The sequence below is a fragment of the Scatophagus argus genome, chromosome 10, assembly GCF_020382885.2.
Source record: "Scatophagus argus isolate fScaArg1 chromosome 10, fScaArg1.pri, whole genome shotgun sequence".
In the NCBI taxonomy this organism is placed as follows: Eukaryota; Metazoa; Chordata; class Actinopteri; family Scatophagidae; genus Scatophagus; species Scatophagus argus.
Window position 1 is genome coordinate 18,861,504 of NC_058502.1, and position 26,470 is coordinate 18,887,973.

Here is a 26,470-nt window from a genome sequence, read left to right on the forward strand (position 1 = left end):
CTGCTAAGACCACATTCAGAGATGTTTTGGGCCACATATGGGCACATTTCTATAGCTGTGTGTATGGGGAAGTGCCCTGGGTTGTACTGAAGGACTGCACATACTCAATTGAAGTCCTCTGCACAACGAGAAGCCACAAGAACAGGCAGAATGGATTACACGCTGTCTGATTTCTGCTTGGTTCACTGTCTTAACTGTCAAGTTGTGAAGCACTGTTTGAACTGATTTCACCATTAAACTGGTACGTGCAATATTGCCAGAATCCCTTTAAGGAAAATGCACAATATTGAGAATTTTGACAAATTTTCAATTATTTGTGCATTCTTTCTCTGTGTTGAACAAACACTGTGTTGGTTTTCCCAGTGATGCACATGTTCATTTGCATATAGAGTGGGGAAGTGAGATCCAATCAGAAGTCACTCGAGCTGCATGTGGAGTGTGTATGTGAGTGTAATACCAGGTGTGAACAGGCTGTAAATGGCAAACTTTTATTGATTCATTTCAAGAATTTGGAGTGATTTATTTGCTATTAATGAATGATGTCTTAATGTGTCATAGATCACAGCAGAAAGCAATTAAAAAGAATGACAATCGGGTCGCCATGTTGTGAAAAGTCTTTTTGGATGGTCCTTTAGACTTCATCCATCTTTAACTCATCAGAGCTTAAATGAACAGTTCAACCATTCTAAAAAGTAGAAAACATCATCCATGCATTTTCTATACAGAAGGGCCCAGACTACGATTTGAACCTGGAACCCTCTTGTTGTGAGGTGACAGTGCTAACCACCGCACCACCATGCCACCCAGCAGAAAATACCCAAATCAAAAAGCATTGATCAAAGGCTGATTGAAATTTACAGCTGCAACTGGTGGATTGTTGCAGCATGTCTCTGATGGCTTACAGAGCGAAAAACACGAGTGGCACAATATTTTTGATATTTTTTGCAGAGGACAGAGTGAAAGCAATGTCAGAGAGGTTGCTACAGACTACAGAGAAACATCACGTGACTCTGCTGCTCCCCCCAGCTTTACAGAGAGCTTCACACCCAGGTGAGTCAGTCAGGTGCCAAAAGCATTTTTCAAACCAAGTGATGTTTCCAAGTGATCAGACCAAGTTTTTCTTATTAATGGTTTATTGATGTTTGATAAAGTATTAATAACTGACACTGGATTTTTGAGGCAATATTGTAATATCATAATAATACTGTATATTGGCCAGCATTCTTCTGGTACACTAGCACATACATCATATACATTTCTGATGATCCCATTGGGTTATTTAAAAGTTGCAAATGTTACTGTAAATATTTCACATAATCAATAAAATATATCTTCTGCATTTCTGTACTGCTACTTATTGCTACCTGTGAGCCAACATATAAGCCTTTTCCTTTCCTTTATAATGTCCACACATGTGTGATAAAATAATGTCCACGGTCAATATAAGACTTCAGTATTGTTCAGCATCTAACTATAATTTTTCAAAATTGAACAAAGTATTAGAAAACAATTTGTATTTACATTGTATTGTATTTATAAGAATACAATATCAAAAATGCATATTGGGGTAGGCATATTCTGATCTTGGTATTGAGTTTACAAATCCCATCCTTAAATGTCAGAGACTTGAATTGTTGCTGTATATGATAAAGTCATTAAAGTTAGGTTAAACGGCAAAGAGCAAGTGAGTGAGGAAAGCTGTGTTTTATGACAACACCAGACATTTTGTGTCACTTAAAGCTGTGGAGGAAGACTTGATGGCTGTGACACGAGTGGTGACTTCTCTGTCAAGCAGCTCAGGCAAAGCTGGCTGGCAGGAAACACGATACTCTGCATTTCAGCACGTAGAGGTGGGGTCTTTACACTACGGAATAAGGTGCAACCTAGAATGCTTGTGACAGTAGAAGAGGAAACTCCCCCAAACGCGATGCTGCTGCTCACAATAAAGGGAGCAAACAAGGCCCTTTGATGGGAACCAGGGAGTGAGTGAAGGCAGCTGAAACTGTGAGTGAAAAGTAGAAAAGAGGTCTGCATCAATCTCTTTGCAGCTACATAAAGTAAATGTCCCCCTGCTGGGGTGAGCCGACAGTAGAGGATGCTCTCCTCTAGCTGATGTTTCATGCTCAACACCTGAACAGGTCCGACTATCAATCAGCTGGAAAGGAAATCCACCAGGACCACATGGCTTTCAAACCACGTGAAACAGTGAAAAAGACCCAGAGTACTTTTTAATTCTCTGTTTTGTTTACACTGACACTTATGTCGATCACTACCTCAGGCATATGTGCTCTCTTACTTATGACCTGAAAATGATTTAGTTATTTCTATCAACAATTCACTTCAATTAACAGCACGGTCAATATATCAGATATCTCAGCTTTTCCCAGTTCCTTCACAGAGTGCTATACTTCTCATATACATTACATTTTTATTCACATTAAGGTCTTCCTCCACGTTACACCTCCTCTCTAGCGATATAACAACCTAAAAATAGTGAGGTGCCAGCGGGCGCAAAAGCATTTCTCTGACCTGTTTTCAAACCTATCCTGACATCCCGAATCTCCATGTCCCTCCTCAAAGTCTTGCTCACTCATTCATGACTGTGGGCTGCAGAGATGGAGGCGTCACCCGTGTGACCACACATTGATTGCAAAAGATCAGAAAGAGACACATTACTGCATCACAAGATGGGGCTGGCTTCCCTTTATCCATCATCTTAGGCAGTAGTAGATGGGATTATGTGGCAGCCAAAATACTGGCGATTCAAACAAGCTTCACACAATCATTTTTTTCCTTTTTATTTAAATTTTGCAAATTTAATGTCACATTATGTAAAGATGCAGGGAGAAAACTGCACCCGTACAGATGCCTCGATGCATAAATGGAAGTGAACGTAAAGCCAATCTGCAACCAAATGAAAGGCAACGGGATCAATAAACTGACATTGTAGGAAAAGACTTAACAATCATGCTAACGGCTCTACAGTTATTCACTGTGAACATTCAGTGCCATGTAACTATCTTACTTTGCTAAAAGCCAACATCTGCTGATTAGCCATTAAACACAACATATAGGTGGGTCTGATGTGAACATTATCAGTTTTATTCATAAGAATAAAATTCCTAATCATAAGTATTGGAAAAATACAAATTTTGGTCTGGTGAGTGGTGCTTAAACAATACAATTCATTTTGACTGACATGACTGTACAGACCAAATCCCAAATGTCAACTTCATGGTTGCCCTATAAGTCCATTACCATATCACCAAGTCATTTGGAGACATCCTCTGAGAACCATGAATATGTAAACCAAATCCCTCTGGTAGATGTGAGATATTTCTCAAGTGAAAACTTTGACTTGCTGCTGGCCCTAGAGGAAATGTTAGCAAATCACCAAAGTCACCAGAATTCATCCTCTGGGGACCATGAATGTCATGGTAATCCAACCTGCAATTGAGGTATTTCAGACCAGACTGACTTAGCCATACCACGTGTATGTATAAAAAAAGGGGGCTAATCCTCAACTGTGGACACGGTTTGGTGAGAAAACTGAGTACTGAAACTATCGTCTGCAAGCTGTGGACACGAGACACCATTAGTCCTTTGTCGATCACCTTCAGACAAAACATGTGTGTGATGTAAGTGTGATGATTGAAATCTTTTTATTTCTGTTTAATCCCATATGGCAGAGGAATATTCCAAATAAAAAATATTTCAATAGCTGTGAACAACGATGTGGTAACTGCAAGGTCCCACAGAGAAATATATTTGTACAGAATTGTAATGACTTTCCAAAATGTCAGCAAAAATAAATTTTGGTGATAACACCTACCAACAACCCTAGTCAGTCAAAGTGGACACAGACAGACAACTGAGGGACAGAAAATAAGTTCATTCATGATGGAAAATCATCAGGACTTTTGTCAACACATGCCTAAAAGAGTGACCAGGTCACACATGCAGCTGAAGCGTGAAAGACACATAAGACTGGGTTTGTATATGTCCACATGCTGTACTCAGGGTCATCACCTGAACAGACATTCATAATCAATTTTCTGGAAAGCTTTGAGAGTGAGGTGAATGAAAAGGGAATGCACTTACTGCTTGACAGATGATGGGGTATTTGATTCGATTGATGCCGCCGGCAAACACAGCAAAGGTCAGAGCCGTGTGGAAACAGAAGTTGAGAAGCATATGCCATCCCTTCCGACTGATGCGGATTGCGCTGCCAAAAAAGATCAAGAATCAAACAAATTAGTAGGTGCATACCATACTCCACGGTGTTTTGTGATCTATCATAAAAATATATAAAGTAAGTAAAATCTCATTGATATTCAGTTTTCCAAGTACGCGGCCCATCAGTCACTCTGAGTATGATTTAGGCCAGTCTTTTACAAGGTCTGCATAAATTGCCCTTTTCTTTGCTACTGCCATGTAGATTAACAACCACAGAGAGCCTGGGAAATGCTACTCATAGAGTTTGAGTAGAGCAAACAAGCTATTACATACTCCACTGCCAATACATGCACTGAATAACAGAATATCTTCAAGTACGCTCAAAACATTGTAACCTTGGCTAAATTTTAAAAAGCAATGATTCACAGAGTCAACATCATTCCATTCATCTAACAAGAAGTCAAGACAAAACGTTTAGCAGATCTAACTGTGAAAGGATTGTTAACACATCAAACAGAACCACATTGTATTTTCACCATAACTTCTGCTTCACGAGCACAATTCTAGTTTTTTAGAGTAACTTTGGGGTTTATGTCTGACTGAAGACACTTGAACATTTCAACAGGGAGCTTCTTTAAAAAAATCAACTCGTGGAATTGTAGTAGGTACCTTTTCTTGTTAATATTGTCAATCATGCACGTAGCACTCATGGTCTAATCCCATTTACTCTTACGAGCTAACTGTATGGCACTGTGGTACTGCAACAGTGTTAACATTGTAGAAAACACTGTAAAACACAACAGCACCAGCTGCAATGCAGGAACACACATTTTCACAGCAATGATGCCCATATGGCACAAGTGCATGACTACATTGAGGCACTACAATTTAAATATCGTATCAATCATTTTGTTTTTGTGTGGACAGGACTACTCAGCAATAGTTTCCATGTCAGACTTCCTCAATAAAGCTAAAGCAACGCATTCAAAAGATCGATGCCACACGCTAGATTCAGTGACAGAGACGTTACTGCTTTTAAGCTAATTTTGGATGAATTTTCAGAGGACTAGAATTTACAGGAATGTTGTCTAAAATATTCACAAAACCAAGTAATAGAAAAATGAAAAGCATAAAATTTAAGAGGTCGAACCCTACATGTACATAGCAAGAGACACAGTAGTATAAAACAGGTTAGAAATAATCTAAATCCTCAGTTGACAAAATGGTAACACTGTTTAATTTTAGAACGATGGACCTCAGGCAAAGAACTATTCACAGATTCTTAGCAAGAACTCGGTGTGTTATTTAGCATACAACCTTCCCACACAGCCCTTTAACCCACTTTCACACATACAGTACATGTGGTGGTATAGGAACACAAATAGGAATCACTCCGCTGGTTTGATGATGAAATAAAAAGAGATTGCTTCCCGTTGGCTTGGCCAATTCAAGCTTTCACAATGTAAAACTATGCACTCGCATCCGCTTTGTGAAATATGGTATCAGCTGAGGGGTTACACAGCCTTGGGCAGGGCACTTAACCCACATTACCATTTCCATCCAGCTGTTGGAGAATAAACTAAATAGGTCAGACAATACTAACATACTTGTCAGACTGTGTGAATTAACAGACCATCGATTTGTTTAATTACTTTCCAGTGTCAGCCCCTTCCTTTTCATCCATACAGTCACTGTCACCATTTGAAATTATATAACCCTGTGCTGGAAATCTCTGCTCCCCAAAATGGAGGAGCGGAGCCCCGGCTGCACGTGAGCCAACTGTAGATGAAGCAGTGGCTCAGCAGTGAGCTATGAGGCGTGTCTGGAGCCGGGCTTCACTGCTCTGTCTAAGGGGAGGGAGAGTTAAAGCTGCTGTTGTCGATGCCTCTGCTGCGGTCCCAGCACTGAACTCCATCCAGCAAAGAGGCTATAAATCAGGATGGCTCCTGGCCTCCCTGGAAGGGGGTTTTCATAGGCTCGGCTTTGGGTTTTCATTGGGTCAAGTACATTAACCTGGCAACCCTCCATATCCCCATCTCTCTGAGTGTGTGTGTGTGTGTGTGTGTGTGTGTGTGTGTGTGGTGGTCCTCTGCATCTGCTCTTCACCCTACACCCAGTGCTGAGCCAACTGTATTGGACAATATAGCTATGGACAGTATAATATGACACATTATACAATGGGTAGTTTAAGCCAAGCCATTTCATTGGTTGAACACACGTTCCAAACATGCTGACAAATCCCATAAACCATAGGTAGCAATGCTGTTAAATGAAGAAATAGAAGTGGTTTCATGCTAAGTATGATGGAGAATGGAGTGCAATAACAACATAAAAACAGTCCCAACACCAATAAACTGATCAATCACAATATCATAACCACTGACAAGTGAAGTGAATAACATTGGTTGTTGTGTTACAATGCAATGTTCTGTTTGGAAACTTTGGGTCCTGGCATTCATGCGGCTGCCACTTTGACATGCACCACGCACCAGTATGGCACTCTGCCAGCAGAGCGAAACAATCTGCTATCCATGGAAGCCCCACCACACAACAGAGGATTAGCGGCCAACGCCCTGTGGCCAGACACCACAGCACACCCGGAGAGGTCCTGTGTCCATGTCCCCATGAGTCAGCTGTCTTGGTACAAAGGGGATCTGTTCAATGCTATATTGCTGGTTGTCTATTATTAATTTTAAAACAACATATAGTCATATGATTCCAATAAAAGCTGGCAAATGATATAGCTGAATTATCACCCAGCTTTTTTCTTGTTTTGGTTCTTATGTCCAATAATTTTCACTAAACATAATCAGGCAACACACAGGTTGGTAGCCAATATTAACCACTCCCTTTAATTACGAAACTCAATCCTCACTCCTGTCACAAAATGTGTGGCTAGTGTAAAACACTAAAAGTTCATCAATTTTCTTTTTCTGTGCACTCCCTGATTTTTCCACCAAGATTGCCACCACGCTTTACCTGACGTAAACAGGTAAATTATATATCCATCCATCCATTTTCTATACCGCTTACCCGTCAGGGTCGCGGGGGAGCTGGAGCCTATCCCAGCTGACTACGGGTGAGAGGTGGGGTTCACCCTGGACTGGTCGCCAGTCAATCGCAGGGCCAACACACAAAGACAAACAACCACACACTCTCACACTCACACCTAGGGGCAATGTAGAGAAGCCAATTAACCTAATGTGCATGTTTTTGGTATTGTGGGAGGAAGCCGGAGTACCCGGAGAAAACCCACGCAGGCACAGGGAGAACATGCAAACTCCACATAGAAGGGCCCAGACCGGGATTCTGGAACTGTGTTGCTATGAGGCGACAGTGCTAACCATTGCACCACCGTGCCGCCCGGTAAATTATATATTTTAAATATATTATATATATTTTGTCTTTATACTGTGGTCCATTTGCTCTGTTGGAATGTCATACTGTATGTGCTTTTAACAGTTCCCATAATCAATCAATATAATGTAATCAGCAAAAGAAGATACTGAGTTTCCTTTTTCACAGCACAACTGTGTTGACGGAGCTATAACTCAGTGAATACTTCAGAAGCAAAGTGCGCCAATTGGGTTCAAAGTATTTTGGTTTTCAAAGACGAGATACCACTAACACTGGTACAGTATGTTTTTACTAGGCTCAAACATCTTGCTTAAGCGTTGCACCCGTAATCATAGATTCTCTCTTGCCTTTTCTTGCTGGTGGAGGAAAAAGCAACAGCACATACTGTATGCATGTATTTATGCATGTGCGTTTCTGTTAGTGAGCTGGATTGAGAAGGTGACAAATTCAAACGTGCACAGTCCGCTGTGTCTATCCTTGAGCAGCCTCCCTCGCACTCTGCCCATTTAACACGCTGTCCCTCTGCTTCACAGCTTAGATACTGTCAGTCAGCTGGAGTGATACTACACAACTCGAGTGTTACTAAGCAGAGATGTGTTTTAGGGCTGGCGAGTGCCGAAAAGGAGGTGTGAGGGACGAGGACATATTGGAGTTTGTTAATGTGTGCACAGCTGAAAGAACAATCTGCTAACATTCCCCTGTGTGTGACAGACAAAAACTCTGGTTTCATATCTTAAACATGGGCTTGTTACCACTCCAGTTTGGACCGGAATTAATATCTTTTTGCTTCAAGAAGCACTTTGTGATGAATGGGTGCGTTTGCAGAAATATCCTAGTTAGGCTTTACCTATGCAAACATGTTATTTATCATGGATTCAGAATCCTGCGAAAGCCTTTACTCTAGGTCTGAGAAAGCTGGATAAGCCAAATTGAGCACTAGGTGGATAAACTGGCATACTACTGGATATAAACACCATTTCTGATCAATCTCTGCCATGCTCACAGGTGCATCATCAACTCCAGTTATGGATTAGTTAGTTTAAAAAAAATATTATCAAGACACTGGAATAAAAGAAAGGTCTAACAAAGAACATTTGCAATTTGCCAAAAACAAAAAATTCACAACTACTGTGGTTACTCAAGTAAGTATGGACATAAGAATTTTTTTTTTTTTACTTCATTCCTATTAATATATCTTTAAACCCTGTGAATCCTGGCTTGCTTTTGCTTTTCAACAATGATTATTATATAATTTTTAGGCCATTAATTCTGCACAAGAACAGCAGAACATCCAGTGTTGTATGTTGACATTTCACTTGAATCAAAAATCTCAATCTCCTGCAATTTTGAAATTGCTCCTGTCTGTATTGCAGCTTTCAATTTTGCCTTCAGTCAATATTGTGGTGCCAGACGACAGTAAGTGATGCTGCTGTTTGGAGCCCCAGATGCTGTCATCACTGTCTGACTGCAGAAGGTGACACAGATGGATGCAAACTGCAAGTGCCGCAGCACGTTCACAGTTTCATACATTTTCTGCTTCAGTCACAGTCGAGATGGGAAAACATAAATAAAATAAAAAATCTGTCGAGAAAATGTCAGTTAACTGTGTTACTCTTAGAATAAAACAATATTTTTTGAAAAAGAGGCAGCTGAGACATTTTTCCATTGTATTAAAATAGATAGAGAGCTATTACAATAATATCACATTAATGCCACAGACATGATAAAGTGACTGATGCTCTGCAACAACAATAGATGATGAATTGTTGTGCTGAAATAAGACGACAGTCAGGCGCCCCCCCTGCTTTAATAACAGCATCCACTGCAGATGAACCTAAGAAGAGCAGACGGATGCCACGGTGTCAAACCACAAGAGCCACATGCTGCGTTCCTTATCTCCAAATGCAATACAAGGAACAAAGGTGGCCTGAGTACCACTTAGAATTCCACAAGAAGCAAACATTTCTGTCTGAAGCACACATCAGCATGTGTGTTTTAGATCCTCTTAATCAACCAGGCTGCAGTGCTTTACTCCAGCCTAAAGCATCTGACTCACACCACAGTCAGCAGGGTCGGTGAGAGAGTACTCAAAAACAAATCCAAAACCATGAAGGAAAAAAGGTGAGAAATGAAGAGATTACATAAGCGTCCGGATGTAGAAATGAAGTTAATACCTGTGATTTTAAATTAAGGTGTAACGGGCTGGAGCAGCTTCAGGTTTAAATGTACAGGACAGAACTGAGGTGGTGCTCTCTTCTTACCTGTGGTGCACTATGTACGTGATGATGGAGGCGAAGAGGCAGAGCAACATGACCGCCGTGCAGGCATACACGACCGGGTGCAAAAACTCCCCAGGGTACGGGGGGAAAGACAGCACCTTCTTCAGATCCTAAGGCATAAAAAAGAGAGAGAACAACTGGGGATCAGGCAAAAGTCATCATGAATACAGTGTCATAAAAATAATCAATGGGCAAGAACTAGGCCCGCACAGTGGCAGCATTTGTGACAATCCACCTGAAGACGAAGATTATGAGCTCCGCATATGCATAGGCACAGTATACTGCGCCAATGAGATATGCGAACAAAATACAAATGAATGTCAAGGAAATGTCTTCGAGTTAGAAAGCCGTCCAAATCAGCATAAAAGAGTAACAACCCCGTCGAGTGAATATTTCCCCTCCTGCATTTACATTTTGCATTTCAGGCATCTAGCAGACACTCTTAGCCAACAATAGTATAAGCTTCCATAGTCTGCCAACATAAAAGGAAAATCAAAAAATGGATGGCAGCCAGGCAGAAAAATAATGTTAAGTCGCTTTTTGTGTCTCTAAGAGACACAATGTTAACAGACGCTCATTATGGCCTTATTGACATCACAGTCAATTTGCTTGGAAATATATTCTACCAGATGAACTTCTTCAACTCTTCCAGCAAATATTTTGACAGCAACAGCTTAAACTTTTACCGATTCAATTTACTGCTGCATTTGTAATCCTCTGATCGGTTGTATTAAGAGGCAAAACAAGCTGTTGGAAAATCTGTACACCCATGTCACATGCACACCGCTGCTCTCGCCCTGCGTGTAGCCAACAGTTACGTCACGATTTAGGCTCCATCGTGTTGACGTTGCCAAATAAAGCGCACCTTATCTCCATAACCCCGCCAGCTCAGTGCGAGTTTGTGTCTGCCACAGTGATCCACATACACGCTGTCTGACTCCATCATTGTCTCGGTGAGTAGCCAAGTGGGATATTCACTCTCCGTGTTTATCCAAAAGGCCGACGAGCCTGTTGGGGCCTGTGAGGGGTCTTGACCTTCAACTGTGCATTTATAAGCACAGTTGTAAAGTAGTGGCCCGTGATGGAATAAAAGGTTTACAGGACAGGACACTGGGGAGATGTTGAACAGGACAGTCTACCACCACTCAGCACAACCCTCATCACTGAGCCTAATAAAGCCTTTCCTGTATTGGAGGAAAAATGAAATGGGAAGTGAAAGCTGTTTTTGAGGTGTAACCAGTCATCGATCTTATATTTTTGTGCTACAACAAAGAGATCAGTTCTTTCCTTGGATTGTCAATCACTGAAGATTCAGTATTTGTACACATATCTTTTATTTAGTATAAACTGAAACAACTAATCCATCACTTCCAATGCACTAAAACAGTTTCCCATCCATCCATCCATCCATCCATCCATCCGTCCCTCCATTCAATGCTTGAATGCCCAACTATCGTACAAGATTTCACAAAGCTCTCATTTAAAACAGAAACATGAAAATGTCTTAATTAGTTAGCTAGCTACATGTGGTAAAATCTGTTCGAGCAAAGTGTAATTTCAGCCGACAAAAGCAATGAGAGGCCTGCTTTTGATTAATTCTGAAATGAAGGGCCCACTATTTCAAAAATTACTAAGAATCATGACTGAAAAATCAGCCAATGTGCTGTCTTTGGATTATTAGAGGAAATTGAGGCACCCAAAGGAAATTAACAGAAACAACAGGAGAAAGCTAATTAATCGGACGAGCGGCTCAGCAAGGTAGTATAACTTGCATCTATCATTCATACTTTGAATCATTTATCAAATTTTGGCTGGACATTCAGCACACACTGAGCAGCATTAACACTGATCATCGTGCCTGCATCCACCTGATGAATAGCTCAATATTCGCTCTCATTTCACTGCTAAATGCTCCACTTTCTTCTCTAACTAGCTGATCATTTGCTGTCTGTTGTTTAGTGCTAACAGCAGCGTACACTGGATTTATCAAAACCTTCTGCTGAAAACAGCTACCTGCTGCTTGTGCTGCTTCTGGAAAACAGCAAATATGGGGTCTGAAAAAGCAAAACATTAAGCTGAAAGATGCTAAAAGAGAGCACAGAGCAGAGGGGAATTGCAGAGTGATAATGGGGTTTCTCATGCATTCATTTATCTCTCACATGCACATGTTTCACACACATAGACTTAAGCTGGATGAATGCACAGGTTTATTAACAACATTTTCTGTATTTATTTTTCATCAGTCCAAAAGAGTCGATTAATTAGTGGACATTGCCCCCTCACTCTACGCCTCCCATCTACTGACAACTGCACACGCTCTGTAGAGAAACAGAGAGACAGAGATATTTACAGGAGGGACCAAGACACAAGTCCTTCATCCTGCTGACGTAGAAAGTCAAAGAGAACAGATACAGCAGAGACAGCATTTTAGAAGAGAAAGAGGCGGGGCAGTCAGAGACAGGAGATGTAGATGGGGAAGAGAGAAATGAAAAGGAAAGCAAGGTGAGCAGACTGAAGTAGTTGAAAGTAAAGACAAAAGTCTATCACCACAGTTACCCTGTGAGTCTGTGAGAAACATTTGCTAATTATCAGCTGCTTGGCATGTATATCTTCACATACATGTGGCTATGTGTTCCATAGAGAACTACTGATTAGAGCAGCTGTCATACTGACAGTTATATCGCTGCAAAAGTATTCCTGCCAACTTTGAAAAGGATGGAAGAAAAATCTGCAGAATCACTGGTCTTTATAAATACAAAATTTCATGACTTTGCAGCTTGTAGCTTCGCCAGAGTTTCAAAAATAACAAGAGGTAGAGATGGCAGAAGAGCTGGAGAGGGATCTGCAATTAGACCTGAGTAATAAAATGTACCGTCATTTTGGGAGCAGAATAGCAAATAGACAGAGGAAGTAAAAAAAAATAAGAAAGAACAGTGAAGGAACAGTGAGAGAGTAGCCCTTTCAGGAGAAAACATGACAAATTTATTCAACAAATATCCACAAACAACTTAACATAATTTGGTAGCTAAAGATTTACAGGGAATCATTAAGTTTGTATTTGTCCTCAGAGCGATGTCATGGAAGGACAATGAAAACTGGTGTTAATTACAGCTCAATAAATTGATGATGCTGAAAAAAAGCCCAAAAAACAGAAAACATGATGGCCTGAAGCATCAGCAAGAAATCCTGCTGAAATTAAGTTTTGAAGTCAATAAGCTGATTTATGTGCTTAAAGAGCTAATAAGACTTCACAGGAGTTTAGATTATGAAAAATAACCTCAGACAAACATCAACTTAACGAAAGGTCGAAAAGAAAAAGTGTCCCTGGGAATCAGTTACTTCATCTACAAAAATAAAACCAGGCTCAGACATATTGAGCAGTTCAATGTGATTCTAACATGCCGACTGACAGCAACTATAGTTAAATGGCTTTAGGTGCTTTAGGTGTGAGGGAGGAAGTCAAACACTCCCATGGGACACATTATCATCATCACTGGGCTTATAACATTGGCTGAGAGTGTCAGCTTCTCGTCTCTGGAGTCTTTAACCATTTCTCAGCAGCACACAGCTGAGTGTTGAGCTCCGATTTTCAAAATCTGTGAGACGTCACATCTTGGAAGTGTGTACTCACAAAACCATCCTTGTGTCCCGGTGTCTTATTTTTAAAAAGCAGTTTACAGACTTTTATTGTTAAAGCTGCGCTGACAGATGTCAAATGAGCTGTGACGCTGTATGCTTTTGCCAGTTTGAAACCATTAAAAATAGCTTTTAGACACAGCATTTCGAACACTTTACAGTATCTCTTTATTTTATTTTGGACAGCACTTTCTACAATCTTTTCACCATTACCAGTTTCCAGTAGCTCCTCCATCTCTGTCAAACAGTGCACTGAGGGACAGTACGGCCCACTTACACCACAGTCAAATATCAAGCAATTTAAATATGCATGCTGGCAGTTTTGAGTACGCTTAATTTCGGAATTTTGTTCGCTGTGTGTGCTGCACACTTGAAACACATTTTAAAGCTATTTAAAGCCTAAAAGCCCTGCTAACAGCAGAATGCACAGTTCCCAGCACCCAGCTGAATAAAGACACACTAACAACACAGCTGAGCTGACTTTTAGTTCTGCTGATAGCAGAACTAAAAGTCAGTTGTGACCAAAGCTCCAGAGGCACAATGGTCTTCATATCTGAACAGTAGGGCAGGGCATTCACACGCTGGACCTGCTGAGATCTAGATTTACTGCTGAAATATTAACACTTTCAGTGACGGTTCAGTCTCTTCTATTTGCAGTTAGCAAGTACAAATAAGGCAGGATAAGAAAAGATGTTTCTGAAAAGACATTACACCCATAAAAAGATGTAACATGTTACCCCCATCACAACCTACAGAAGTCATATGTGGGACACACAATACATAGGCAAATCAATTAGTTGATCAACAAAAATGAATCATGAACCATGTGTATAACTGTCACATTCCCAGCTGCCAGCTTCTTCAATTTCAGTATCTGCTACGTTTCTCTGTTTGTATTTTGAATATCTTTGCTTTCTATGCTGTTGATCTGACAATGCAAGCATAGTGAAGATGTCACACAGGGCATTTGCATATCATGACAACCATTTTCAACCACTTTCTGACATTATATATGTCAAACGGCTAATAAGGTAATCAAAAACAGCAACAACAAAATAAAATAATGATTAAGACAGTCCTAGTACAGAAAATCAGAAGTATCACAAAACTTATACAAGACAGCTGCATGAGACTAGCAAGCATTTCACACAGAAGTGCTTGTGGACTAGACCAGACAAAGAAGGACAGCAGTAGCCTAGAGGTTTGAGAAGAAACTGGCTGGCTGGCTGGTTGCAGGAACCGGGCTGGCTGAAAGTGAATGACTAACAACTCTTCTTCAGCAGCCACTACAGAGGTACCTTTGTGCAAGGTGCTGAGCAGCTGCTCAGAGGCCGACAGCAGAGGAACTGCCATTTTATGGGGCAGCATATACAAGAGCACAGAATGAAAGTGAAGAAGGGCAAAGCTGGAATAGAGCATGCATGCTCAGCAGAACCCTCCACTGGACAAATAAAGGTTAAAAAAGACCTTACAGCAGGCAAAGTGGGGGGAGAGAACAGAGAGAAAAAAAGGAAGAAGGATGAAGGGAGACTGTTCCTTTCAGCAGATGGATGGGCCTAAAGAAAAATGCCCGGGCAGACTACAGGGTGCTCTGAACAAATTGTTCATATGGCTCCTAGAAGCAGCGTTTGTGCTCCTGGGGTGATATGGGGCAAACTGCTGCAGCGCATTCAGAAGAGATGGCTGGAGTGAGATGAATGCACAACATCGAAAGCTCACTCAGTTGCCATAGCTTTTCTTATTATCCACCTCTTTATTCTTTAAAACATGCAGATTTTCTTCTCCATCCCTGATAACAAGAATAAAACAAAGCAACAGATACTAACAAATACCCATTTGAAAACAGTACGAAGACAACGTATTTGACGTTTTACCTTATCAGTTCATTGACTTTTGTAAATATATGTTGGGACAGGGCAACAAAAGACTGGGAGAGTTCACAAGCAAAGATGGGGTGAGGTTCACCACTTAATCAAACACCTGATTGTAGGTAGGTAGGTATCACTACATGGGCTTGAGAACACTTTTTAAAACAAATGCCAGTAAACACAGACTGCCTACAAATTATTACATTCAGGTTTGATTCTTTTGGTTTGATTGATGTTTTTACACATGAATCTGGATTTTATTTGTGTCTGATAACTGTTGCTTTGTTCGAGTTTTACATTGACTCCAGTGTATTTCAGGTTATGTATAGGTCTCACTGTGCTGTGCAACCGATACAGACTGTAAACTCTGTTGCAATTCCGTTGTTGACCCGGCTGTCATGATGACTGATGTCTGTGATGAGGCACTGTCGCAGCTCGCAGTGTGCTCTGAATTGCTCTTCCCTGTTGTACTCTTCCTTGCAGAAGCCAATAGCAGAATGTCAGCTGAGGACAATAGTAGCCAGCCTCAAATGTGATTCCTTCACTCCAGTCATTGTCATTACTGCTATTACATCACAGCACCGTGGCCACTTTATTACTGTGTCTATACAGCACGACAATGTGACCAGCCTTCTGACAACACAATTCATTACAGAGAAGCAACAATATTAACATACAGGGCAGCTTAGTCTAGCCCATTGTGGATTAGCAGTGGCATGTTAACGTCTGAACATGCCTCCATTGTCCCCTAGCCTGGGCAGCTAAACAGGCCTCTGATCCCCTGTTTGTGTTGTAGTTACAACTTTAATCCAGGATCCTCCCTCCCCATGCCAAAATCAGATTACCAGAGTCAATTAAACTTGTTCCATAATCTCAGTGCACAGGCACAGCGGGTGCAAGGTTATCAAGCCTGCAATATAAAATGGGACAAATACACTGTTGATCTGAGAGGACTTACAAACTCACTATCTTGTTTTGGCGTGGTGACTGGTGATGATGATGAGCCGCACAACCTGTAGAACCTACATACAAATAATTCTTTGACTCTTGCAAATTGAATGCATTTTGCTTTTAATTGATGCTGCTGAAACTGCAGACTCTGTACGTCGATCTGTGACATATGTCCTTGCAAATGTGTTCCTTTCCCTGTTGTAATCACATCGGTGCACGCAAGAATGCACAAACATTGTGGGAGAGAGGGAAGAGAAAGGGAGTGAGAGAAAAACAAAATTAAAATCCTCTAGTGAACAGCCTGCGGGCTCCCAGCTCCCATCCAGCACTGTATTTTATCATCCTTGAGTGGTCGCGCGAATGCCGGAACAGAACCAGAGTGAGTGTGCAAATCAAACCCACTTGGGCTCATCCATACGCCACTGGATAACAGAGAGAGACAGAACAGGACAGCGGGACATTATAACCTCCGGACGTGACAACAGTCAGAAAAGCGGTCATGCACCATTAATGCAGGTCATCAGTGTTTCAGCAGTACCTTGTGGTTGTCACTCAGCTCGTAGATTTGAAATACGGCCCTGCTCGTAATCAGCACCTCGCCCTGAGAATGTTCAACAGCGCAGGCACACGAGGCCCACCGTGAAACGAGTAATCAAATCACGCGGAATCAAGTACACATCCATCCAATCAACAAACATTATGAGCTGATGAGGAACCTCGCTCAGCATAAAAGATGAAGCCCCTCTAGATGAGTGCAGTTATTTGAGGCTCAGACATATCAGTCATGCTGTATCTATCTCCTCATACATCAAGGGGGCATTGTTTCATTAGCATTAATTTCTCAAGCCTCAGATTAAACGTGTTGTATTTAGCTTTAGGCTATTCAAATTCCTATACATAAGTTATTGTGATTGGGATGTTGTTCTTTGGATATATTTTAAGTGTGACTATCAAATAAAATACCCTTGTGCACTGCTCAACCTACCAGCTCATAATTTATTGTAGGAACCTCCTCTCAAAAAAAAAAACTGGAACAAAGAGACGTGAATATTCAAGTCTGCTATAAACAGAGTGAATCAATACAAACAAATGTGAAAGTAGGGAGAAGATTGCTTTTTAATACAGGGCAGAGGCACTTGAATGACTCTAATCTCTTTCTTTCTTTGGCTTTTATTTATCTGGAAAAAAACTGCCGAGCATCATGCCTCCTTTCACACTCACACAGTTAAACACACGGACCACTGGGAGCAGCCCAGTAGCTCCGCTTTTCTCAAAAACTCATGCAGGACTGGGCTTCGGTAGCATTTTATCAGATTTAAATCTAATATTGAATTCCAATCCTCTCATGCTCCTTATTGAACATACATTCACTTGCTGGTTTATTAGGTACACTTAGCTAAAACTGACGCTGTGTAATACACCAGTTCTGAAGTACATCCAATCTTTATTAAGGTTGCACATTTTGAAGAAATGATTTTAAACAGCTAGTAGTGTTTGATTCAATATTCAATTCAATATGACTGTTTTGAAAGTTGTAGTGTGCGATGCTGTTGGCGGCAGGGTGACTGTCAGTATCAGTTGGCATAAATTTTGTATCACTCTTTTGTTTTTTTTGTACTCCGACCGGACTTTGAGTATACAGCCATGCTCACGGCTCTGTGAGGCTCCACAGTGTGCTTTAAACTAAAGACTAACCTCTGAATCAGCGATGCTCACAATTAAAATGTTACCATGCTACGAAGGTAATAATGGTTACCATGATCACCATCTTAGCATGCCAACATTTGCTAATAAGCATTAACCATAGCTGCTGAGGTTGATGGAAATGTAATTATATCACCAGACATGTGGCCATAAAGCAAAGTATTAATGCTTTAATAAATGCCCAGAAATCATTCAGCTACATTTTTCACTCCAAACATTATAGTCAACCCACAACCCCACCCATCCATATTTGTGAGAAAACCTTCTATCTCCTCAGAAAAGTAAATCGAGAAAAGTAAATCCAGACAGATGATTTAGGCTTTAAAAACTGAGCAAATAGACAAGAATGAGTCTGTTTTGAAGTGAATATATAAGTAAGCCTAAAACACTCAGCAACATCAAGTCTCTCACGGTATTTGTACGTATGTGCGCATTAGAGAGAGAGGGCTAGTTGGTGGTGTCTGACAGGGGTGACTCATCTTTTCCAATCTCTACAGAATGCTCAATGAATGGAGGCTCACACACACACACACACACACACATACAAGTAGTAACAGGTATGGACACAGAAGCACACACACACACGTATGCCACTAACACCTCTGCCCTCTTACACACACTGCTCACGCTCTTTTCTCAGCTCCCTGAGATGGCACACTGTTCAGCACACAGAGGGGGAGCATACATTACACCAGTCCACAACTAGTCCGCTTGCAGGTTGATACGTTGTACAAAAACATGCCATTTTTCCCCCCTGTAACAACGGATGAGATTAGGGCAGCGCTCCACTGGTTCTGCTCTGTTAACACTTAAAGAGAGGATGCACTGTAAACCCACACTCTGCAAGCAACACAGTGCAAACAGCCTCTCTAACAGAATGCATCGCTCTCTGGAAATGGAGGTCTCAGTGTGTAAATAAGCTTACGTTTGCCTGTGTGGTGCTCAACAGTGGCAAGCTGGTGCATTTACTGAGCTCTCTCCCTCTCTCTCTCTCTCTCCCTTACACACACACACACTCACACACATCTGTTGCTGTCCACCATTTTCACATTCTCTTTCTCTGTCTCCAGTACAAACATCTAATAGCACCTCTATTTGCTAGCTAACTACATAAAAAACAACTGTGTTCATCACGGAAAGCACAGTGTTACCACATCCTTTTGAAATGAAATGCATGTTTGCAGGTAAGGGGTCTTGCCACCATCTCCCTGAATAGCAAAAACAAAAGGCTTGAAAAAAATCAATGGTGTTATCAAGATGTTGTCGGAAGTGCTGTCAGGAGGTGTAACCGGTGCTGGACTGTTGCTGCCATATTCTCAAACTGTGGTGGCATTTATCCCCCTGAGAAAGAGCTGCTACGAGAGAATGGGGGGGGGCTTTGCACTTGAATGAATGCAGTCAACCATGCAAAGAATAAATGCATGAAGAATATGTTATGTAGTCCATCTAACAGAAAACAGATTGCAGCAGGGACAACAATGAAAAGCAATGATAGGCGAGATAACAAGATGAAGAGTGATTATATAGACAAAAACTATGGAGACAGATGAGAGACGAGAACAGATAAATCATTGCACCTTCAGCCCAGGAAAGCTACTGTATGTCTGACTCCAATCTCTCCCTCAGCCTCCTCTCCCATCTCTCCATCCCCCAACCACAAGGCAATTTTCCTCCATTTTTGATTACGGATTGCTTGCCGTGATCTCAGCCCAGTTCCATTTTACCATCTGACAGTTGTGCTATCTGTGCCATTTAGACCTAAGTGGACACTCCATCTCCTCCGCCAGCAATTTACATGTTTGCATCTCATTAGGGCCATTTGTAAGGCAAAGCGTCAGGCCAGTGAAAGAGGAGGGGATTTCAGTCCTCAGATTAGTTTTCACCTTTGATATCACAGCGCATTGCTCATCCGTGAGGAATGGGATTTCAGAGATGAGATTTTCAAGCAAGCTTTGAATTTGAAACAGTGATACAAAGGCCTGTCGACGGATGTGTAATTCATTCATTCAGTCACAAATATTTTCACCACTCTGACATACTCTAATACACAAGCTAATACCAAGGCACATAGCAAACATTTGAGAATGCATACCATTCAACAATGATAACAAACCCAAAGAGAATTTGTTTTCCTTTTAAAACAATCTCTATTAAGATGCATCAGAGTGACGTTGCTGCTGACTAATATTTGATCTATCATGGACTCATTTTAATTAAAGTTAATTGGACTTCCTATTTAACACTTCAAGATCACGTTATTTTATTGTGATTTGTTGTTGCATCTCAGGTCTCTCATGTGTTACTGATACAATTTTCTGCTTATTTTCAAAAGTCATTTTTCCACTTGCAGCTTTTGCACACCAAGCTGTCCAAGGAGAAGGAATCTCTCTTTAGATAGACTCTCCTGGGAGCATTTTTCTTTATGTTGCTTGAAGAGTAATTCCACATTGTTGCCTTGGGCCTGTAAAGCACTTATACGTTATTTTAGGCTTAATTTTCACAGAAATATGACTTGAGTTGACTTTTTGAGTTTCAATTATCTTACAGGTTACTGCAGTTTTTTTTTTCCTTCAACCTCGTCCCTTCAATCGACTGCTGTCATGGGGCCTATTCAAAGCAATATTTCCCCTGATATGTCAGCTTTGTGACATCGTCATCTGTCCATCTGTAGTTTTACATGGATTGTATTCATAATTCAGTGTTCTTTGGAAATTTATATTTATATATCAATTTATTTCTGAGTACTTCTGTGCGGAGTTTGTATGTTCTTCCTGTGCCTGCGTGGGTTTTCTCTGGGTACTCCAGCCACAGTCCCAAAAACATGCGCATTAGGTTAACTGGCTACTCTACATTGCCTCTAGATGTGTGGTTGTTTTTCTTCGTGTGTCAGCCCCGTGACTGACTGGCGACCAGTCCAGGGTGAACCCCGCCTCTCACCCATAGTGAGATATGTGTGTATATATATATATATATGTGTTGTGTGTGTGTGTGTGTGATAGGCCCCTCACCTCTTATGCTACTACCCCCCCTTAAAGTGACATACTTCTCATATTTTGTTGTCCTTATCTTCTTCTGAAGAATGTACGGTGGGCCACATTGCATCAATAGCTGCTCCCTAATTACAAGCTTAGCAACCAGCAGCAGCAGCAGCTCCACACCCTTACAGTAGACTAAAGAAGATGCAGCTGCAGGGCATGGCTGTACTCTCCCTGTGTGGTGGAGAGAAGAATGTTCTTTTGCAAAGCTGAAGGCCATGGGGTTAAATGTCAAAGATCAGAATGATCATGACTGGCTGTGGCAGAAAAGGCGATGACGTATAATAAACCACTTGCAAGAGTTTTTTTTTTTTTTTTTTTTTTTAAGTAAATTATGAAAATGACTGCCTTTAACACTTTGCCTTTCCTGATTTTGTGGTGATATACTTGTGCTGAACAGGGCCTGGCAGCTGTAGCAGCAGTGAAATGGAGGGTCAGAGGTGTGCATTCTGGGAGCTGCTGTCTTGGCTGACAACAGAGGTGGACACACAGACATTCAGCCAGCCAAACATCCAGCCAGCCACAGGGCTGGATCACTTTCCACACTTCCCTAATAGAGAAAAAAATCAACTCTTAATGTGTTTGTCTAGACTGCCCAGCACTGTGCAAATGAGGTTCTGTCCGGTTCAGTTAAATGCAGTTTACAAATACAGCAAACCAATTGAAAGCCAGTGACAGAAACTCAAACAGAGGCAGAGTGCGGGAAAGAGAAAGACAGAGAGACAGAGAGAGAGGCTGTTCACACAGCATGCCCTCATTTCTACCAAGCTGTCTCTGGGGTTCAGAGAGGGTCGCACTGTCGACCAGGGAGCAGCTGGTGAGAGAGGGGATGGGGGCAGACATTTGAACATGGACACTTTTGGATCAGATGCCACACCATGACATGAACTTCTCTTTTTTTTTTCTTTGCTTCAGTACTGTTCAGTCGAGACTGCGTGCACCAGCAGTGTTCTAGAATATGAATCACATATGTCAGATGGCTTCCTGTCACATACAAAAGGACAAGCAGGACCTGTTTCATTTTAATCATTTGTGACTAATCATAGACAGTGCAGCAGATGCATGTGAGTCCACGCAGCAATGCTATAAAAAAATGCTATAAAAAAGCCTCATTTATAGCTCATCCAAGTGTTCATATCTGACTAATTGTTTGAGAAAATGTGTGCCAAAATCATCAACTTGGAAATAAAATCAAAATGAGACTACATCATTATCTTTCATAAAGACTGCGTGTCAGCAAGAACAGTTTCACATTTCAAGCAAGCAGTTTGACTCTCCATAAAAAATGCAGCACAGCTTTGGCTGCCAATTAATCAGTGACTGTACACAAACAACATCAAAACCGTGAGCACCACCGAATAACCTATTAACTTTCTTTACATACCCATACTCACATTAAGCACAGCAATCCCTTCTGCTGTGAGCAGCACTATTATAATCTTTCATACACTTTTCTGAGGAGCATACATAATTTGAATAACAATAAGTTAAAGCAGTGAGCAATTTGTATCCAGGCTAAAAGAGGGATACACACTGCATTAAAAATAGAGCGTCCAACACAGAGCAGCAGGGAAAGGACCAATAGTAAGTATTCCTTACTCTCGCAATGCCAGGGCAAAACTGGTGATGTCTGCGAGCTCTGAACTCATTAGTCAGAGAGAAAATAATCTGCATCACATGTCAGGTTATTGGCCAGCAGCGATCTACTCTGTTCTGGATGAGCCAGACCCTTCCCTTTTCACACCAAAGCAAGTCTGCAGTCAGCAAACACTGAGAGGTTAAATCAGAACAGCAGCAACAGAGGAAAGTCTGCAGTGCCAACGTGGTTTCAACAAGCACATACCCTCCCTCTCACACACAAACACACACACACACACATACAGACACAAAGCAATCCCCATGTGCTAAAAGTAATGATGCCTGACATCAAATTTCAGTTAATGCTTACAAATGGAACATGAGTGCATTTATTAAATATTAACCTAAGCCAAACCTCAACTCATACGCCGTAAGTTCAGACAGCACAGCACAGAACCAAGCCAACAGTGTAGCTGGTTAAGTCAGCGACTGAGGAGGCTGCGTGGCTGCCTACTCCCGGATGGAGGTGGATTAGTGCCCGTCTGTCAGCTGCCACGTTTAGAACAAGTGTAAGTGAGGTAAAAGGTGAAAGGTAGCTGATGCTAAGTGGGCTGCAAATAATTAGCATTTGGTTTAAGAATTAGTTTAAGCTGCATAATTGTGACAAAGCTTAACACAAACGCATATTACGTAATTACGTGTCACTCATACTCACTATGTGGCCTGTCTTACGGTTTTACAAACATCTTTAACCAAAGCGGTGGTGTCCATTGAGGGACAACATTGAGGGAAATACACTGATTTACTTTGTTGTCGAGAGATGAGAAAATAAATGCCATCCTCATGTCTGCTTGGTAAATATGAAGCTAAAGCCAACAGATGGTTAACTTAGCGTACCATACTGACTGAAAACAGCTAGCCTGGATTTGTCCAAAGGTAAAACGAAAACAACTACAACCTATCAGCACCTCTAAAACTCACTAACTGACGCATTATACGTCACTTTAATGACAGAAACGTGTGTACTGCACCGACTTCCTGGCTGCCATTTCTCTTGCAGGAGCCCTTTTGTATGAAAAAGGCTCTCCAGAGGGTAAGAGGTGCGTATTGTACGTTGCCCTGTTCCTCTACCACCGACCTCCTTTTAGTTAATCCACTATCAGCTGACACACAACCACAAGGCATCAGCCCCCCCCCCGCCACTGTTGATATCACAGTCTGCTATCACCCTTTTCCTCTTCCCCTCCTACTACAATGCATATCAACAGAAAATGCCAACACAGTGCTGCGAGGCACAGTTGCGTATCTAAACAGGTCATCGTCATTATCACTGTAAATCCCTTCATCTCCTTAAACACACACACCAAAGCTCCTTTAACATGAAATGTCTCAGAGATATGAAAGTCCAGGGCATGAGGATAAAGTTAACCCCGCTGAGGCTGGAGCCTGCTTGTGGGTGAATGCTGAAAACTGGCTTGTTGTCTCACAAAGGGCTAATGAGGACACACAACTTTGAAATATGCTGAAAAATAGAGAAAATGAGGCATAAACAAGAAAACACTGTTTCTGAGCTACAGAAATTGCCAATGCCAGGAGGTTTTTTCTTTTTTTTTTTTTTAGATTAGCAACACGTACCCTGCAAAGCTTACAGCAAGCGTGTATTAGTCAACTGCTAAACAACAAAACACCACATGTGGATTGGATTTGAATAAACAGTTCCCTTCAGAGGATATTTTTTAAAGAAAGCAATCACGATCAATTGGCATCTCTTCTTTGAGGCTGAAGCCCAGACTGCTTTCTAATTCTGTATCCATCCAGCTTCTATTCTTGAGTTCCTCCAAGTTACTACTTTTTGAATGATACTAATAGTGAATCAGTATGCAATAAATATTGCAGCAAAAAAAGCAAAGTAAAGCCAATATATTGTTTATACAGAGCAGCCTGATTATCTCTGTATTCTTACAGTCATCATAATAAGCCATTTGGAAAATGGAAGGATGGATTCTCAGTCTTTCTTCCGTATTTTGTTCCTCTGTGGGGCAGACAAGCCCTTGTGGACAGCTCAAGCAGTCAGCAGTAATGTCACAGTGGTATCGAGCCTCGAGACGGCTCAGCCAATGAGAACTAATGTATCAAGATGGGATCCTGTCTTGGTTGGTTTGGGTCAAGATGGAGGTGCGCCAGCGAAGACAACTGAACTGTGGTATGTTTGGCAATTTTGATACTCCTACCAAGAGCGCGAAGCAGTAGAATGAGAAAAGAGGTCAGTGAACAAAATGTTAATTTTACAGTTGGTTTCAGTGACATATTTAAACTCAAAGCTGATTCATATAAAGGCATTAAAATGATTCAGCTTCCACTGTGGAGAAACAGAAGTCTTGAACCACAATTCTCTTAATTCATTTAACAACTCATCTGTTTGTATTAACTAAGCACAGTTACTTAAATGCACAGCATGCAGTTTCTGCCGTTAGGGATCTCTCAATAAAAACAAAAGACTTAAGGAGCATGGAATGATGGGAGTTGTCTTTACTGTTAAACAACCACCATTGCTATTTAAAAACATCTGACATGACTGAGGCAGCCACGTTTATAGATGAGGTAATGTTTTAAAGTTTTATTCGCGTTATACTTAGTCACGTTCACAGACTTCCCTCTGACTCTCTTGCAGAAGTTATAGCAACAGACGACCAAATGAAACGAACTGTTACCTTGAATGAAATTACGGATACGCAATCCGACAAAGTATACATAGAACTCTGGTTATTTTTACCCATTTTAATGTAGAAATGCTACATATTACTTTCAGTGCCATAAGTGAGTCTTTCCATATTATGTTACTTTATAATTCTACTTTATATTTCAGGAAAATGTTGTACTCCATCACATTTAATTTTTTTGTAGTTGTTGTAGTTACAGTTGTAGCTACTTTAAATTATGATTTTACATTGAAAAAAAGTCATTAAAACAGTACTTGTGTCACCATATGGAAAAGCAGTGTGCAATTAGGACCCCTTGTCATATTTTTCCCTACTAAAGTCCCCAGTTGGATTCATTCACATGACTGCTAGATGCCCGAATAGATAAATATGTTCAGTATTTGAAAGAATAACAACACAAAGAAAAAAAAAAATCTAAAATGACCAAAAATTAGGAAAACATGTGCTAAAGTAGACAAAACTGGCTTCAAGTCAGTCAATTACACCAGCTAACTGCTACTTACGGACCAGTGCATAAACAACCTGTCACTCATGGATGACATTTTTTTTCTCTGCAGAATGACTACCTTTGGCATGTTAAGTACATTTTAATGGTAATACTTCTACACTTTTATGCAAGTAAGATTTTGAAAGCAGGACTTTTACTTATGGTATTTTTACAATCGTGTATTGGTGCATTTACTGAAATGGTAAAGGATTTGAATACCTTTCCGCTACTGGACTGTTCTGATTCTTTTCTCTCTCTTTATGTCTTTTTTATCTGCCCCTTGCAGCTAAAACCACCCTCAACAATAACTATTAATATCCACTCTTAAATGCAGATGCCTTCATCTAGAATTACATCTACACTGTTTGAGACTCCGTGTTCAGCCATCACCTCTTCCCCTTCTGTAAGTGTGATGCAGAGCCATCATTAGGGGAGCTTTCCTGTTTTCAGGAATCCACTTCATTTCACATACTCATTATATCTTGTATGGTGTATGGGAATACATCTTTGAAAAGCTCTTTTCTTATTGGTCTGTGGCCTTAGGGCCTTTGTTATGATTGGATACTCACAAAAGCCAGCCACCCCCTCCGTGTGTCTGTCGTTCTGAAAGGTCTGCTCCTGCATATTAAACAGTGTAGAGCATTCGCAGCCATCCAATTCTACTCCTTCATCTGCATTA

The 26,470-nt window shown here is 41.0% G+C and overlaps 1 protein-coding gene across 3 annotated transcripts in view; it reads right to left on the reverse strand.

Moving 5' to 3' along the window:
- The window catches only part of LOC124066474 (adhesion G protein-coupled receptor A3), a 137,686-nt gene that overhangs the window by 18,101 nt on the left and 93,115 nt on the right, over positions 1-26,470 (reverse strand). For all 3 annotated transcript variants that reach the window (XM_046402865.1, XM_046402864.1, XM_046402863.1), the window contains 2 exons: positions 9,795-9,922; positions 4,102-4,225 (listed from right to left, as the gene is read on the reverse strand). In XM_046402865.1, the coding sequence (XP_046258821.1) occupies positions 4,102-4,225; positions 9,795-9,922 (252 nt within the window). The remainder of the gene's footprint in view (positions 1-4,101; positions 4,226-9,794; positions 9,923-26,470) is intronic.